Raw genomic sequence first — 18786 nt, 5'->3', positions numbered from 1 at the left:
GCAGATCTTAGTCTGCGCTTTGGATGATTGTGAGGCAAATAATGAATGATTCACCTTCGGAAGCTGCTCTGCCATTTCAATTTGCCATACGATTTTTAGAGAATCTGATCATATATTATTTCCATGCCAAAACTGCAATTTTTTTCGAGTTGGTGCTGTAAATGATGTTCAAGCCATGGAATTGTTTCAGAAGTTGCCCTTTTCCATGCAAAGACCAGTTGGTCGATACTGGAGCGGACGCTCCTCTATACAAAGGGTTGCATTAGCAAGAATCGTCCCGCAATGTAAAAAGCTTCTCTTTTTAAGCACGGAATCAATTAAGAGGGAGCCAATTGATAAAACAGAGTAAAGACTTCCTTGAAATCTCACTTTTTTTGGGAGACTCGGCCTTGGCACTTGATACAACAACAGAGTTACAGATGCTTAGTTACAGGAGGAGATGCATAAAGCATAAGCAATAACCTTCCCCTGCGCACTTGGTGTGGTTTTTGTGCATGGAAAATACCAGTCCCCAAGTGACAGCAAGAGGGTTCGCTCATTTACATATTTAACACACTTCTGTTCGACCATAGATGGCTTGCGCGACTGTGACCAAGATCCACGAAGTCCATGAGCTCTTTTAAGTAGGTGAGGATCGAGTAGCTTAAGGCTCAAGCAGCCACTTGCTCTTCTTTCAGTCGTAGAACTGACGGTCTTTGGACATCGCCAAATTCCGTTGCCTCAACGGTGCGGCCTCGCTTTCCAGCAGATGGTGTGGTGTGATTGTGCTTTCCCTCGTAAGTGGTTATGACGGATTTGGGGTCCGACGCAGCCCTTTCGACGTGTTTACGGACATTGCAGCCTGCGTAAGTGCACTTGTAGTAGCTCCTGCGCAGCATAGAGTGATTTTATATTGCATCAGAGCGGTCCTTAACAGAAGAAAATGCTAATTGAAGCGCTCAAATATTGGATTGTACTATTTGGAAAATCAATCTCTCTTCCAGCCAACAGAGAGAGAGAGAGAGAGAGAGAGCATCGTTTATGAAATATTCAACTTCAACATCATGGAAAGCAAAGGAAAACATTAACGCCAGGCAACATATATAGGCTGTTTTTCACTCCTATGTGCTAAAATTGTGGAAGGAAAAAGACTTGTCGCACCTCAGAAATCGCAGTTGGGTGGGCTCAATTGTGATCTAAGATTGGATGATTAAAGTAATGCAAGCAAAACAAGACAGAGTAAAAGGTGTTGTAACAACAATCTGGTATTCCTGACGGGATATCTTTACCACCTATCGAGTATGCAAGAAAAGACAGTCTTAAACAGATGACGCAATAACTAGAATGTTAATAATCCATACTCCTGATGACTTCACCCAATTATCTATGAGATGGCATAAGACAATGATAGGAATATATGTTACTCTTGACACTTCAGAAGAGATCCTTGGAGCATAAAGATGTCCAGCAAAATCTTTTCCCTGGTTTTGTTTTGCATGCACAATGTTTTTGCTGCTGTATGATTTTGCACCGAATTCAACTGAACCAATTTGGGTGACCCTGCATTTTTGAAAGTATTGAGAAACACATTGCTAAAATCTAAGGGGCTTCTTTGAGATCATTGAGTATTTCACCTCATTATTTGAAGCCAAAGACACCCTTCCCCAAGTTTTGACTGCTTTCCTATGCTTTGGCTTGTTCAGGCATAGAGACATGGCAAAAACTATAGGCAACATCCTGCCTCCCCACCCCATTACAGACAGACAAAAGTCGCCAAAAAAGGGCTTCACGTTTGAGTTCAAAATCTACTATATGCACTGTATTGACTGACCATCAGAAAAAAATCTACTATATACACTGTATTGACTGACCATCAGAAAAAAATCTACTATACACACTGTATGGATCAACAACACTTGCTCATAAACATCTTTGACATCTGACGAGGCAAGACAACAAAATCTAATTTCAAGGGCTAATGGCATCTGACATCAAGACTGCAATTCCAAGCATGATTAGATTGTCAAGCCAACGAACAGCAGGCAAGAATGGGAAGAAATGCCTATGGAATAACCAAAAATCTCTCGTGACAATTTCATCAATAAACACAGAAAATTCAGTACCTTGGGTAGGAACTCCCTTTGACCACTTTCTGCCCGTATTTGCGCCACTTGAAGCCATCATCCAGCAGATCAACTTCACTTCTTGTCTGCAGAACGATCTTGGGTTCCGTGACATATTTGCTTGATTGAATTGGCACAATCCTACAAGCCAAAGCATAATATAAATCTGTGTAAAAAGAGTATACAAGAAGAAAAACAGTAAGCTTATGTAGAACATCATAGTTAAAACTTGCCTCCGCTTGAGATTTGGTTCATCATCACCTGCGTCAGCATCATCATTACCGACATCAGATCCTTCTCCCTTTGATTTAGAATCATCTAACTCCACATAGTTACTTAAGCTGCTGGTATGCAAAGCACTTGCTCGAGAAGACTCCTCATCTCTCCCACTCCCAAGCATTGCAGGAGCAGATTGGCGCCCATTCTGACCCTGAAGCACAGCTTGAGGTTTAGCCAGAGAATTTGTGCTCCTGTTCAAGTTGTTACCATCTTTTGAAGTCTTTTTGGCTTGAGGCATTTCATGCTGGTGTTGCCCTCTGTAAGTAATCTCCGTTATTCGACCATCAAGAGAATGCTCGACCTTTTTCTTGACTGAGCAATTCAGATGGCTACATTTGTAGTAGCTCCGGGGATAACCACAGCCCTTAACCTGCTTCTGGCCATACTTCCTCCAATTATACCCATCTTCAGTAGGCTTCTCGAGAACCATGGGAAGAGCTTCCCATTTGTGACTGGAACTAGAGATATCACAGGATTCGGCCACGGAAGTGGTAGCATCTGATGGAGACAGCTGATGTGAATCCTCATTCAGCATAAGAGATGGTTCGTCTGGGAGTGGCTCTTTTGATGCTTCCGATGGAGGATCAATTTCTAATTGCAAGTGCTCATGAGACCATGCTAGTGCAGCCTGAGCTTGAGCAGTCACTTGTGCTAAGGCCTGCTGGTGGGACATCCCAAAGGGACTCTGCTTTGTGCATAAGGACCATTAGAGGAGATTCATATATAACTTCAGGAAAGCACATTATCTAGGTTTTGTAAACGGTGAGTTTCTATGTGCAACTAAAACAATCCCAGGAGCTACTCTCCAGAGGATTTTGTATTGTTTTGATCTTCTTAAGGTCTCAAAATTACAGTAGCATAAAATTATCTTGGGTCAGAGTCTAAGACGAGACATCTCCAATAACCGAAAATCAACACTCTAGACATGTAACGAGTGAGAGAGCACGGAACTTGCCTAGGTAGTTAATTAAAAAATCTCAGACAATGGAGCCTGCTCAGAAGAAATGCGCACTAATTGCCGCAACAACTGCAGCAACAATCTGGGTGAGACCTTTGAGACAAGGTTCTTGAAGGAAATGACATTTCAAACTTAAGTCCATTTCTCACCTATGGACCGTTCGCCTTGATCCCATAGCCAGGACTCTGATTTCAGACAATATAAGTGAAGCACTAGAGATACTCGAAAAATTCATCTTTCTAACCAATTATCTCTCTTGGGATGCAAATTTCTGCGGTCGCAAGATTAGCGACTGCAGCTGAACTCCGAAAAGACGCATTCATTCACAAAACAAAAACAAAGGTGGAATCTCGATATCATCCCGAACACCCACGAAACGAAGCGCAACAAATCACCTTAGGAGAGAAGAAACCCGGCGACAGGAGCAACCCAGAAGGGCTCAAGCCCGGGGGCACCGTGAACAACGGCGACCTGGCAACCGCCAAGCTCGCCGGCCCATCTCGAAACTCCACTTCCCACGGCGGGTCATCGCGCGGGTAGTCCAAAAGGAACGAGCTTATTGGCCCCGAGGCGCTGACGGCGAGGGGCGAGTACATGGCCCCGGCGAGCAGCTCCGAGAAGGACCCGCCGTCGGGCTCGGCGAAGAAGCTCGAGACCAGGGACAGCGGGCCGGGGCTCCCGCACGGCCCGAACATGGCGGCCGCCGCCGGCCGCGGCGGCACCGAGATGGTGGGCCGCAGCGGCGGCCGCGGCGGCTGCTGTTGCTTCTTCCCGGCCATTCCCTCGGGCTCTGCGTGTGCGTGGTGTTTTCTCTCCGCCGCGGAAGCTCTCGCATCAAACGAGCGGTGCTTTGGCCTTTTCTCACTGGCGTCCCGTTTTCTCTCGTTTCGTTTCTTGATTATTATTTTTTTTTTGGGTGTTTCTTCTCCTCCCACCCGATTTTTATAATGCTTTTTAATTTCTCGCACGTGGCGACGACATTTATTGTCGTTGCGAGCCGCAACCACCGGCCCACCGCCACTTGCTGTCCTGGCCTCTTTTGTTTTTGTCTTCGCTATCCACAAGGGAGTTCAGTAAAAAAAAATTTAAAAAAAAGGATTTTAATAACTAGCGTCTCTCATTAGCTATTTTCTAATAAAAATGTCGAGGACCAAATAATTTATCATGTAAACCACGGAAAATGGATCGTGATGTCTTTTGAATACGAAGAATTTTATGTATCAGGTCTCCCGGTTTCAGAGCCGACATATAATCAAAGCTAATTTCGGTGGCTTTTTGAGTCCGTGATAATTTATTGTTATTAGCAAAATAGAGTGACCAAAAATCTTAACAAAACGGGAGTTCGGAGCTACATAATTCAATTCGGTTTAAGTAAAATTCTTGTTCCAGATTTGGGTTTGAATCAATACACTTGTATAGTCTCTTGATATGATTTTCGGGTCTTCTATTATAATCCGATGATTAGATAGGTATTCAAAGAATTCCGGGCACCTGTTGATATTGGAAAAGGAGGTCAAGAAAGATTTTGCTTGGAGAGAGAGATTACCAATAGAGCAGTTTCTTCTGTCACGCAAGAGACAACGGAATGAATTCCGTGGGAAGATGAGCAAACTACGAGTACGAACCACGCCCATCTTGGCAAATTGCCCGCAGATTGGCCGGGGGGTACTCATGACAGTCCTTTTTGCCTTCAATTGCACAGGTGGCTTCTGCAGGCCCCCATACGACGTCGGAAGCTCGAACCGAATACATCGAATGAACAGAAGAAGTTGGGGTGGACTTGACGTGCACATGGGGACACACAATAAGCTTGTTGGTACCACAAATTGAAGTCGATGTCCTAGTCCAACAGCAGCAGCAGCAGCAGCATTCAATTCATGCTAAAAAGTTGAGCAGCAGCGTGTAGTCCGGACATCCTCCATGATTGGGCTTCAAGGCGATCCGCTCGCGTTCAGGATCACTCGAATTCGAGATAGGAAGATAAGATATTACCGGAAGGATGGCGATGCTTCGTCCAGGATTCGAAATTTTTTGTAGCAAAGAAACGGGAGCGCGATGAAAATGGGGAAGCTTGTCTAGACTAACATACAGGTTAGGCTCGCTCGGTCGAGCTGATGTCCATTACCCATGAGTTTCGTGCTTTGCCGATGTCAGCATCGATACGGAGGCTGAGGGCCTACTCTTGCAACTTGGCATTCTTGATTGTATGTAACCCCACGTTCCAGTTCACCGATCGTTTTCCAGCAATACAGAGTTCGCAAGTTGTCACAGAGCAATCAAAGCCAGCAAATTGGTTTCCCACTTGCAACTTGAACAGCAAGACTAATGAACCAAAAAGTCGCTTTAAATGACGAATAAGGTGACTCCAAAAGCATGAATTTGTCTTGCATCTCATTCGACATTATACGCGCAGCTAGGACAAAATTCTTGCTTCCAAGTTCTGCTCGAACAGAATACTCATTTTGCACGACTCAATCGATACAAGTAATCGTGTCTAGTTTTACAATTGACCAGGAACCTATCCTTTTCTCAACCTCAAGACTTGGTTTCCAGTAAGTATGTCGATGAGACGGCCAAGCCTTCCACATCATATGTGCGAATAAGCCTCTGTCTCCTTCCAGGTGCCTCGAGCCAGCAGAATTCCAAATGGAATGACTTAGACTCGGCCACGCTCTTAGCTACGTTAGATGGGCAGCCCATGTACATGCCTCCAGGCAGCAGCGTCATCTGGTACCCACCGTCAAATGTGACCACATTGTCTGACATTGTACCCGTCCAATGCACGTTGCTGGTGACTTCACTGCTACAGGATGTTGTAGTAATCTCCTGGCATGATGATGAGGAAAGAGCGAACAAACTCGTGAGTCACTAATTGAACATGAAAACACATTTAACTTTTCTAAAGCATAATTTGCAGTTTTTGCGGCTCATTAAACCAAGTCAGCAAGATTGAGAGAAGGGAGCTGGTTGAGGTAATTGGAGAAAGTGGAGCAAGAGGACAACTACCTAAGTAGTAGCCTTAATTATGTCAGCAGCCTTCACATTTATTGCTTTGCACAATTTATTAAGGATAATTTTATGGAATTGCATTGTCAGCATTGATAGACCTGACTGCCATTAAATTTTGTTTAATCAAAGTAGAGATTAGTGGAACCACGAACAAACTGTTTGTGTAACTTCTCAGTGGGAGTCACCCATTTGTGGACATATCGAAACTCATGCATCTTGGGATAAGCAAAACTCAAACCAGAGCTTTGTAATATACATTTCTGAATCACTTACAGCCAACATTAACAGGTTAATAGCATCTGACAAGTTCGATGTCTGCTTCTCTAAAGTTCTCCATCTTCATAGATGACATTTAATATAATCACTTCCAGCTTATATTAGCTACTGAATTCTACTTACAACAAACCTGAACTAACTGCCCCCTGTCATCCATTTGAAGTAATGCAACTGAACCAGCTTCAGCAATTGTTGCTCCATAAACACCACTACGCTTTGTTACGGAATGCCCCTTCCAGTTGCCGAGAAATGGCATAATCCTATCTATGCTTCCCTGTAATTAAGAGGAAAGACAGCAAATACTTAATCTTTCACTTTCGATAGCCACTTAAAAGATGAGCAATATCTCAAAACTTACGTCAGAGTTCTCAAGTGAAGGAGGTACAGACAACCCATTTCCTCTTTCTTCGAGAAATATGAGAAGCATTTCAATGACACCCTTTGGGTCCATGATGTGGAATGCTCTTGCTCGTATATCTGCTTGTTGCGAATAGAGGCAATTCTCACATACAAGCGAAGGTCGGCGAGATGGAAGCTTGAGATTTCTGCGCAGCAAAGCCTTTTCAGCAAAAGAAAGAAGCAAGAATCTGGAGCGCTAAAGAAGAGCAGGATACACTGGATAATCTTGAAGCTCTGAAACCTCATAGACAGAAGCTTTAGCCATAACAACAGAAAAGATCAGACAACGACGATGCTCCACCTGAAAATGCGGATGCAATTGGCTACGATAAAAGAACGGAGGCTCTATTGATCGCATTAAAGTCTCCAGCTAAAGAGTAGACTGTCTAGACAGGTCATGTAACGGAACCAACCAAAATAAATGTGAAGAATCAACAAATTATCGACAATCCTGTACAATCGGTCTCTGCTATGATGCATCTCCAGAATTGATTACAAAGCAGCTTGTAAATCTGTTGAGGCGCAAATCTGCCTTTTCAATGAATACAACCCTCATTGGGACAAGCTGTGTAACTCATTTCTCTGGATTCTGTCAAGAGGAGCAGGTTTACTGAGACCTACAAATAGTAATCATTATTTAAGACTTATCTCCTTTTCTTTTCCTGGTTGAAAGTAATTTGACAATTCAGACCACATTCTTTTCAGTCTACCTGCTCTGCGCGTAGATCCCGTCCTTGGAAATATGAATTGAAGCGTAATGTGCCAAGCCATCAACACGGTTGTTGTTCATAGTGGAGAAATGATTGTCTGAAACCTAGGTAGCTATCGCTCATTTGTTCTGTCTATTCAATTAATGCAACAGGAAGCCATAGAGGAAAGAAAACGATGCTTTATTTAAAATGCACAAGGATATATGTTTTTCATTCAGCGAATTAGTCACCTTTGCCTTCTCTCTAGCCTTAGTCACCATGAACGACGGCCAAAGATGGACAGATGACCGAGAAAAAAAAATTTAAACAAAACAAGCACTCACTTTGGAGATTCTTCGCCGGTGTCATCTTCCCCGAGAACTCCTTGCCTTAATACAGTTTCAAGCATGCCTGCCGTCTGATACCTCAGAGCAAACGCCCTCTCATCTGGGAAAAATCCTAACTATGGACTAATTATGTAGGATAACAACAGGAGCCAATGAATGAAGCACAATCCAGCGACACGAACTCTCTCAAGCATCGGCATATCCGAAATTTACCTGCTGATACTTGTCGACAGTGAACATGTTGGTTTCTTTTATCTTATACTCTGCCCATTCAGGTTCCTCGTCGTGTTCCGAAATCGAAGTGCCTGATTGCGGCTGTTTTATGTAAAGCCTACAAGGTGCAGTCCAATTAGACCATAACGGATGCCTGCATCGAAACTTCAACAAGGAGAAGCCCGATGGAGTCTTACGTTTGGATAAGACTGATGAGCTCATCTTCTCCATAAGAACTCGCGGCGAGCTTCGTACTTATCTTATGCAACAGATTCCCGCGGGCATCAAATTGCTGCAGACGCGGAACACATACTTCAACATAAAGACATTGCATCAATTATAAAAAACTTCGCATCCAGTTGCCAACGCGAGTCGTAAGGCATTAGTAACAGCGAAGCTTCCACACCACCGACCCAGAATCAGCTATTAAACCAAATGTCAAACACCGAATGACTCGGATGCTTCTAAATGATGTTGTCAGTGCCACTCAACGACCTCTTCTAATCCTAAAAAACTTCAATCCGCCAAGCACCCTCTACGACCAGTCAAACCCTAACATCATTTCAGGCCTGCTCTTGGGTCAGGCATTAGCGCAGCAACATGAACGGCAGAGGCACGAGGACGACCCTACTGCAAAGATAAGACGAAGAAGAGCGGGCCGACCGAACGCGGGACTCACGTGAAGAGAGCCGCTCCACTTGCCCGAGTTCAGGTCGACGAAGCGGCGGAGGTTGTCGGTGGTCATCGATCCCCGCCGCGGAACCGAGCTCCGCGCCGCCGCCGCCGCCGCGCGGCATCTCGGAGCCGGGATCGAGGAGGCGGCGGAGCGGTTCGGACGCTTCGACCTCGGCGCGGGGTGGAACGACGAGGGGAGCGCTCTGCCGGGGCTCGGCGAGCTCTCGAGCTTCGGGAGGGAAGAGAGGGAGGGGTTGCAGATGGAAGCCATGGAAGAGGGAGCGCCGTCCCGCAGCTTGCGAAGTTGCGATGATGATGATGATGATAGCAGCAAGCGCTCCTCCCCTGTCCCCAGAAAAAAAAAATCTGCCGATCAGATCCGTCCGACGACGTCGTTTCGGCAGCGGGAAATGCTTTGCGGGAAGAACCGTTGGTAAGGTCGTTTTTAAACTTCATTGGCACTGCCAAAGAAAAAGGAAAACTCTCTTTTCTAGAAAGTTCGCGCAGGGAAAAATATTTTCATGTGACGATGATGATACGGGATATCGCCGACGTGGATAATTTTTGTAAATTTTTTTTCTTTTCTTTTCCTAGTCTTGGTCGGCGACCCTTGCCCATTGACCAATGAGGGCATTGTGACCCCTACCTAGATATGGGCGAGCACCGACGCCCTCGCCCAAACCAAGTGAAGGTCATCGGCTCTCGCCTATGGCCGGCGGAAAAACGAGGAAGAAAAAAGGAAAAGAAAAACTAGCAAAAAAATTCAGAAAATAAGTTAGAGGGTGTGGATAAGAAGAGTCTTTTGATAGGCTTCTAAGATGATGAAGGGTGCATGAATGAATCGAACTATGCACCGAATATGAGAAGAGCGATTTTGAGATATATATGTGTGTGTGTGTGTATGTGTGTATGCGTGTAAAAACTGAAATTAACTCACTAAGGAGCCTTTTGACGTAACGGTAATACTTAGTTTTGGAACTTCAAAGTTAAGCGTGCTCACGTGGGAGTATGCCTAGGATGAATGACCTCCTGGGAAGATACCCACCTGTACGTTGAAGGACAAAACCGTGAACTTCAGTGTGGGATGAGCCAAAGTGGACAATACCTCAGTGAGTCGATTTACGGATGTCATAATATGGTATCAAAGCGGGATCTCTTCTAGTAGGCATGTGGTTCGAGGACAAACCAGGCAAAAGCTGGTGGACCTATAACGACCCAATTCGACAAAGGCAGGGAGTGATTGTCAAGGCCAGAGGGCCTACATAATGAGCGGCTCCTGGCAGGCTTCTAGGATAGTGAAGGGAGCAGGAATGAACCGAACTGTACACCAAATAAAAGGGAGAGAAATTTACGAGATATAGGTGAAAACTGAAATTAACTCACGGGGGTGCATTTTGATGTAACCACTGTCACACTCCAAAACCTACCAAGATGAGGGATGACACGGCCGTCCTTCCACCCGAAGGACGCAGCCTCAAACCACAAGGAATCCGACTCCCAAAAAGTCCCAACTACATCGCTCTCGCTCTATTGGCTACTAACCAAGGAACCTGAAAAGATTGGGGAAAGAGAGGGGTGAGCAACCACAGCTCAGTAAGCAGTGCGTATCTCTTCTAAGCAGATCGAGCAACCACTATGCATGTATACATAAAGCCATACCAGAAACTCGTACTTCAATCCAAAGATATAATATATATATATATATATATATATATATATATATCAATCAAATACGAGTTATTTTATTTCATCAAAGCTTTATACAAGTCCCAAATATACGTTTAAATCCATCATCACAATTCAAACTATCAATGGTCAAGTCCATTGATCAATCTCTATAAAAACCACATCAATGGCCCATTCCATTGACTAATCTCAAATCACACATCAATGGTTTATTCCATTAATGAATCTCATCAAAAGCACATGCCAATGGTCCATTCCATTGGCTAATCTCATATCACATCACACATCGATGGTCCATTCCATCGACCAATCTATTGCTCAATATCTAACCATGGTCACGACACAAAGCCTTGTGACAAGGCTACCAAGATTCCCCCCTTGGCAAGGTCTCCACCTACAAAGCCGGTGGCTCGGCCCAGAAGGATATCCTAAATTCGATATGCATACCCTCAAGCCCCTCAATGGGCTCACAGCGATATTGAGTATCAAACAATCATTTTCCAATACCAGAAATCCAATCTACAAATCAATCTCATAAACCAAACAATTAACTTTTCACAACATAACCCATCCGCTATTTTCTCATACCATTTCTCAAATCATTCATAAACCAGCTTCACAAGACAATACATATATATAAACTTTCACGACACATTTCATAATATGTTTCCATAACCATTTCATAATTCTTCATAAATCAATATGTATAACCTTCAACAAAAGAATTCTTTTCATAAAGAATTTTCTCAATTCATTTCACGATAATCAATATATAAGCCATTTCTAGAAATGCTTTACCATAACATTTCAAATAATCAACAGGGTAGTAAATGCCCGACCCGAACTTTTATGCAATAACAATACTATTTTAAGTTCTATATATATTTCAAGGCATGGGTTTTACAAAACCGAAGAAGAGATAGCACCACTCACCTGGAATCCCCAAAAATCACACAACGACGCTCACTCGAACCGACGATCTCGTAACCCTAACAATTAAACGAGAATCGACGTCCAAACCAAGTAAAATACTACGACAACTACAAAACGGCCAAACGATGCTTAAACGCTAACAGGACAACTCAAAGGCGTTCACAAATTGCTCATCCAAAACGATTATCCAAACCGTCCGCAACGCAAAACTTGAACGCGAAACTTGATCGCGTCATAACTTTCTTCATCGAACTCTGATCCTAGCAAACTTATAGTCAAAAGAAAGCCCGTTCAGAGTATTACAAAAGCCCCAACTTGGCCGTCCCAAAATCGAGCCAAAAACAGACGAAAATCAGCCTAAAAACCTCTGGCCGCGCACTGTTCATTGCGCGCGCTCAACTTCAAAAATTCATATCCGGCAAACCGAAAGTCCAAATCGAGTTCCGTAAGATCTCACAGCCTTGCAGCACCCTAAACTACCAATTCTATATATATTCATAGCTCAACGACTCAAAAATCAGACTTCGCCGCTCGAATAACTCATAACTCCAAAATATAAGCCCTAACCCCAAAAAATATTCCGATTGAACGAACAATGGGTGCGAATACTTACCGAGCGTGGCGATATGAACGAATTCCGGCTTGGCGAGACTCCTGTGGCGAGCATGTGCAAAAACCCTTTCTTTCTCCCTTCTTTCTTCTTTCTTTCCTCTCTTTCTTCTTCTCGGTGAGCTCTCGCTTCTCTCAGCCGATGGTCTCATTTTTCCCCTTTTATAATACTTCTTTTTATTCTTTTTAACTTTTCAAACTTTTTCTTCTCTTTTCTTTTCCTTTTTCCCTTTGACTTTTTGACCTTTAAAACTCATACTTTACATTCTCCCCTCCTTAAAATAAATTTCGTCCTCAAAATTTGCACTTACCTCAATCAACAACAGATAAGGATATTTACGTGTTTCCTCCTCCTAAAAATTTCCCAAGAAGGCTCCTGGTGTGATTTTGCCATTGCATCTTCACATATATTCTAAATAAACTCTTCTGTTTCTTTAAACTTTACCAGCATATTCCAAAGGTCCACCACGCTTTCGCTGCGCCTCCGATCAAAATCAGTTTTGCTTCCTTTTCTATTTCAAGTTTATCATCACCCCCAAAATTATTCGATCACAAAAAGTAGTTCATAGTTCGTTCACATAAGCATCAGAGAACAGAAACTAGTCTGACCATTCTTGCAAAACCTTCGAGATTTGTGACGTGCAGTACATACAAATCTTCATACTAGATTTCCTTTTCATGAGTGGAAAGTCCTTCTAGCATGATTCGAAGAAATAATTAGTTCTCGAAGACTTCGTATACCATCTTATTATCAATTGTCAACTGATAGAATTTCCATCTAGACCATACCTCAAATGACCAACACACAGAAGCTTTACCGTCAAGATTAGTTTCCTCATCTAATAATCTGTAGAATCATCTATCGATTCAGCCAAACTTCTTTCTTTTTACAATCAGCTATATCCTTCAAGTGGTTTTTGTGCCCATGAGACGAGACTTTGGGGGCTTTCAAACCATCTTGCCGATAGGAGACCATCACGTTCTCATAAACCAGAGTGCTAATTTTGTGTTATTGCCCACATGATTATTGCCATTGGAGCTTTAGCAATACTTTCCATCAAGCCTTCACAAAATTGTAGTTCAAGAAGTTTTTTTTTTTGGTAACCTTTCTGTCTGTAGAAGGTCAACAACTGTGCCTTAGCCATTACAAGATCTAGCCGAATACCTCCACTAGATGAGCATTGAGACAACGTTTTTATATACTCTACTAGTTTATCCGAATTGGCACTCATGGATTCATCCCCACCTTCACTGGAGTCTAACTCTTCCCGAATTCCAGTATTTTCAACAATCTGGACCTTTATCTTGTCATAAACATCCTTTGGCGTGCAAGAACAAGCCAACTTGATATGACAAAAAAAATGCGCGTACTTGGTCAATCGATCAACAATCACTCATGTAGCTTTCAAGTCCAATTTGCTCATATCCTCGAGAATAAACTTCCAAGTAGCGAGTAAAGTTGTCACTTCCAGAAGACATACCAGGCATTTGCTACTACGCTTGCCTTGCTTGTATTAATGGACGAACAAATCATAATCTTTCAGAAGCTCCAACCATCTCCTCTGCCTCATATTCAATTCTGCTTACGTAAGAATATACCTTAAACTCTTGTGATCCATAAAGACTTTGTATTTTTATCATACAAGTAATGTCGCCATGCGATTTCAACTGTCTACAAGCATAAGCCCAACTTTACCATTTGCATCACTAAAATTCTGAAATTCCTTTTTCCGTCCACTTCTACTAATCATCACCAAATTTCACATCTATTGCTTAGTCTCCCCATTTTGTATTACTATCCTCAAATCAATCCACCGAAAATTATTGCTTACAATCTGTCATGCCCAAAATATCATACTACCGCAGTATACTAGTATCCAAACTATCTCCAAATTATCAATTCCTACATAGTCTCTACTATCTCCAAAGTATCATCAATTAACAAAATATCGTTACGACAATTTTCTCTAGTACCATAAAGTTGATAATCATTCGCTAACACTTGAAATATAATCCACAGAATATCTATCAAATCAAAACATATCACAACCTGAATTTCCACAAGTTGTCTATTCTCCTTTCAACATTCCATTTACTTCAATTACGCACATAGTCCAAGAATATCACATCATCCACTCGAAGATTCGCGCAAATCAACTCTTGTTTATTGCACAAAAACTTTCGAATTCTTTTCCTGTCTTTACTAACACCTCAAGAAGAGATTATTGATAACACTATCTCAAAATTTGCCAATCTAATACCATAAGATACTTAACTCTTAACACTCTCAAGACAAGATCCACTTATTCAAATTTCCAATCTCAATTGTCTCCCCAAATACCCATAAATCTTATCTAAGAATTTACCACTTAAGATATCATCTCTTACGATTGAATGCTTACAACTTCCCAAATCACTGAAATAGGAACATATCTAGTTTCCATTAAATTCAATGGTCTCAAGTTCTCAACTTAAAGAATCATCACTTAAAATTATCTCTTCTTAATTCAAAGACTGAAACACTCGCCTCGTGTTACCATTTTACCGAAAACCACAACTGAAACTGGCAGCCTCCACTAGTTCCACAAAAAAATTTAGAGTAAGATCATAACCTGCTATTTAGAAGTTCATAAGTTGATCGCACCTATTTACCATAAGTAAATCTCTATCTCATATGTCAATTCAAGCTTATAACTTCTAAGATCAATTCTTATCATACCAAATATCGCCACATATCAAGACTTCCAATATAAATTCTCCTTTTCTAACCAAGAAAAATAACATATCTCAACCAGCAACTTTTGCTCTTCATCCCTGTTCTTTGTCAGCGATTTCTTTAATTGTCTATACGTCGTCCACAATATGCTCTAGAGGCAATTTGTCAAGTTGGGAAAGTATATGCTGTCTTGTGATCTCACCTTCCCGCCCGACTTCCGCATCAATTTGAATGAGCCCTAAACACTTGATAAAATGTTGTCTTCAACCTTCCAATTTCATCTATCAGCATTTCCCTTTTTACCGGCTGCTCAAGATTTTCACTCTCCAGTTCATTAACCAACTTATTGGATAATTTAGAGGCTCCAACATGTTTCTCACATTCTAATTAAAGGGATAAATTCTTTACTTCCAAATTTCCAACAAACTTTTGCAAAATGAATATTTCAACTCGTGCATTTACATCTTTCTCCACTTCTTCCTCATTTGAGTTTCCTTCTTGAAAAAAAGTGTACATAATTTTCTGAACCCGCCAAGCGTGCCCCACTTGATTGTACATAAGTTGCACGTTCTTGTTTTGTAACTCCTTCACTGTTTATTTGGAACATGTAGGGTCAAGACTTGCCTACTCCACTAGGGAGAGAACACTCTATAGCACCCATTAAAGCCCTTAATTTCTTCCCACAAAGACTTTACATCTCTCTCCAACTCCCTATTTTTGCCAGCCAACGCATCACGATTGCCTTCAACTTTCAGATTTTCATCAACGGGTTTGCAAATGCCATCTGTAAAAACTTCAGAATTCGTAACCTCGACTATTATATCATCTCCATTACTAAACGCACCCTCATCTACAACAATTTTCACAGTAAGAGATTCCTCCCTCTGACCTTGACCACCACAATCCCTAGCTCTAGCTATATTTTTTTCCTAACCACCACTAATTCCATCTTCACCTATTGACACTACACTTTCTGATGCACTCGAGACTCAAAACTCCTTGTATTCTTGCTTATCCATGGTCGATGACAACCGGTCCTATTCAAGAGTACACATCTTGAGTTGTGACTCGCCAAATATCTCCCCCTTCATTTTCTTGCCAAAACCGCACATTGAAAACCTTAAGATACATTCCTGGTATCAAAAGTAACAACTCGCTTGTCTTTGTTATCTCTTACAAGGCAAAGCACGTTTCTCTAAATTAGAATTGACGGTCACCTAGATTCCAAAACATATACCATAGTATTCAATAAAAGACTAACACGCTATAAACTAACACACAAGCTCACAACGTCCCAAAGACTTTATGTCCCAAAAATCATATCCTAAGCTCTGATACCAACAAATGTCACACCCCAAAACCTACCAAGATGAGGGATGACACGGCCGTCCTTCCACCCGAAGGACGCAGCCTCAAACCACAAGGAATCCGACTCCCAAAAAGTCCCAACGACATCGCTCTCGCTCTATTGGCTACTAACCAAGGAACCCGAAAAGATTGAGGAAAGAGAGGGGTGAGCAACCACGGCTCGATGGCGGTGCGTATCTCTTCTAAGCGGATCGAGCAACCACTATGCATGTATACATAAAGCCATACCAGAAACTCGTACTTATATATATATATATATATATATATATATATATATATATATATATCAATCAAATACGAGTTATTTTATTTCATCAAGGGAAAAAACCACCAAAAACCCCAAACTTTGCCATCTGTGACACATTTACCCCGAACTTTTTTTTGTGACACCAAAAACCCCGAACTTTGCTTTTTGTGACACATTTACCCCAATGTATTTAGTCCATGGGCATTTTCGTCTTTTCTCGCTTTTTCTTTTTTTCTTTTTTTTTCCTTCCGTGAGGGGGACCTCGCCGGCGTCGGCCTCCGCCGGATCCGGCGAGGGGCCCCTCGCCGGCGTCGAGTGAGGGCGGCCCTCGCCCGGATCCGGCGAGGCCCCCTCGCAGGACTCGAGCGAGGTCGACCCTCGCCGGCGTCGGGCGAGGTCGACCTCGCTGATCGGCGAGGCCGCCTCGCTCGCCGGGCGGGCGGACTCGCCGGCGTCGGCGAGGTTCGGCCTCGCACGGCGAGCGGGCGTCCCTCGCCCGGCTCGGGCGAGGTCGACCCTCGCCCGGCAGCCGGCGAGGTCGACCTCGCCCGGGCAGGCGAGGGCCGCCACTCGCTGGGCGGCGAGGGCCGCCCTCGCCCGATCACGGCAAGGTCGACCACTCGCCGGCGTCGGGCGGGTCGACCTCGCTGAGTCGGGCGAGGCGGCCTCGCTCGCCCGGCGAGCGGCCATCGCTCGCCCGGGCGGCGACCCTCGCCGGCGCGGGCGAGGTCCGCCCTCGCTGGGCGAGCGAGGGCGTCCTCGCCCGACTCGGGCGAGGTCGACCTCGCCGGCGTCGGGCGGGTCGACCTCGCTCGAGTCGGGCGAGGACGCCCTCGCTCGCCCGGCGAGGCGGACCTCGCCGACGCCGGCGAGGTCGCCACTCGCTCGCCCGGGCGAGGGCGACCTCGCGGCGTCGGGCGAGGTCCGCCTCGCCTGGCGAGCGAGGCGTCCCTCGCCCGACTCAAGGGTCGACCCTCGCCCGACCGGCGAGGGCCGCCTCTCGCGGATCCGGACGCCGGCGCGGCGAGGCCCCTCGCGGAAGGAAAAAAAAGAAAAAGCGAAAAAGACGAAAATGCCCATGGACTAAATACATTGGGGTAAATGTGTCACAAAAAGCAAAGTTCGGGTTTTTGGTGTCACAAAAAAGTTCGGGAAATGTGTCACATGATATGGCAAAGTTGGGGTTTTTGGTGGTTTTTTCCCTTTCATCAAAGCTTTATACAAGTCCCAAATATACGTTTAAATCCATCATTACAATTCAAACTATCAATGGTCAAGTCCATTGATCAATCTCTATAAAAACCACATCAATGGTCCATTCCATTGACTAATCTCAAATCACACATCAATGGTTTATTCCATTAATGAATCTCATCAAAAGCACATGCCGATAGTCCATTCTATTGGCTAATCTCATATCACATCACACATCGATGGTCCATTCCATCGACCAATCTATTGCTCAATATCTAACCATGGTCACGACACAAAGCCTTGTGACAAGGCTACCAAGATTCCCCCTTGGCAAGAGTCTCCACCTACAAAGCCGGTGGCTCGGCCCAGAAGGATATCCTAAACCCGGTATGCATACCCTCAAGCCCCTCAATGGGCTCACAGCGATATTGAGCATCAAACAATCATTTTCCAATACCAGAAATCCAATCTACAAATCAATCTCATAAACCAAACAATTAACTTTTCACAACATAGCCCATCCGCTATTTTCTCATACCATTTCTCAAATCATTCATAAACCAGCTTCACAAGACAATACATATATATAAACTTTCACGACACATTTCATAATATGTTTCCATAACCATTTCATAATTCTTCATAAATCAATATGTATAACCTTCAACAAAAGAATTCTTTTCATAAAGAATTTTCTCAATTCATTTCACGATAATCAATATATAAGCCATTTCTAGAAATGCTTTACCATAACATTTCAAATAATCAACAGGGTAGTAAATGCCCGATCCGAACTTTTATGCAATAACAATACTATTTTAAGTTCTATATATATTTCAAGGCATGGGTTTTACAAAACCGAAGAAGGGATAGCACCACTCACCTGGAATCCCCAAAAATCACACAACGACGCTCACTCGAACCGACGATCTCGTAACCCTAACAATTAAACGAGAATCGACGTCAAAATCAAGTAAAATACTACGACAACTACAAAACGGCCAAACGATGCTTAAACGCTAACAGGACAACTCAAAGGCATTCACAAATTGCTCATCCAAAACGATTATCCAAACCGTCCGCAAC

General features: G+C 43.4%; 2 protein-coding genes across 2 annotated transcripts; both read right to left on the bottom strand.

Moving 5' to 3' along the window:
• Positions 1-357: 357 nt before the first annotated feature.
• On the bottom strand, positions 358-4193 carry LOC130138773 (probable WRKY transcription factor 4). Its single transcript, XM_056313847.1, has 4 exons — positions 3735-4193; positions 2336-3066; positions 2103-2243; positions 358-867 (listed from the first exon to the last, which is right to left on the bottom strand). The coding sequence occupies exons 1-4, from the start codon at positions 4116-4118 to the stop codon at positions 651-653; spliced, it is 1473 nt and encodes a 490-aa protein (XP_056169822.1). The 5' UTR covers positions 4119-4193; the 3' UTR covers positions 358-650.
• A 1471-nt stretch (positions 4194-5664) lies between these two features.
• Positions 5665-9351, bottom strand: LOC115666415 (uncharacterized). The gene is made up of 7 exons (XM_030588145.2): positions 8952-9351; positions 8470-8564; positions 8273-8390; positions 8057-8175; positions 6983-7169; positions 6755-6898; positions 5665-6165 (listed from the first exon to the last, which is right to left on the bottom strand). Exons 1-7 carry the CDS (start codon positions 9216-9218, stop codon positions 5875-5877), a joined length of 1221 nt encoding a protein of 406 aa, XP_030444005.2. The 5' UTR covers positions 9219-9351; the 3' UTR covers positions 5665-5874.
• Between the last annotated feature and the right edge of the window lie 9435 nt (positions 9352-18786).

The sequence above is a fragment of the Syzygium oleosum genome, unplaced genomic scaffold (assembly GCF_021117445.2).
Source record: "Syzygium oleosum isolate NSW1041296 unplaced genomic scaffold, Sole_v2.1 Sole_v2.08, whole genome shotgun sequence".
Taxonomy (NCBI): Eukaryota; Viridiplantae; Streptophyta; class Magnoliopsida; order Myrtales; family Myrtaceae; genus Syzygium; species Syzygium oleosum.
This window is presented reverse-complemented; position numbering and strand designations above follow the sequence as displayed.

Bases quoted from the DNA above. Each gene is read 5' to 3' on its own strand.
- LOC130138773 (XM_056313847.1), bottom strand. From the start codon at position 4,118: ATGGCCGGGAAGAAGCAACAGCAGCCGCCGCGGCCGCCGCTGCGGCCC. The intron at 3,067-3,734 runs GTGATTTGTTGC...TGCACAAAGCAG, and splicing joins CGGGTTTCTTCTCTCCTAAG to AGTCCCTTTGGGATGTCCCA. The intron at 2,244-2,335 runs GCAAGTTTTAAC...TTTGGCTTGTAG, and splicing joins GAACCAAATCTCAAGCGGAG to GATTGTGCCAATTCAATCAA.
- LOC115666415 (XM_030588145.2), bottom strand. From the start codon at position 9,218: ATGGCTTCCATCTGCAACCCCTCCCTCTCTTCCCTCCCGAAGCTCGAG. The intron at 8,565-8,951 runs GTGAGTCCCGCG...CCGCGTCTGCAG, and splicing joins AGTGGAGCGGCTCTCTTCAC to CAATTTGATGCCCGCGGGAA. The intron at 7,170-8,056 runs GTGAGTGCTTGT...TTTGCTGCGCAG, and splicing joins ACCGGCGAAGAATCTCCAAA to AAATCTCAAGCTTCCATCTC.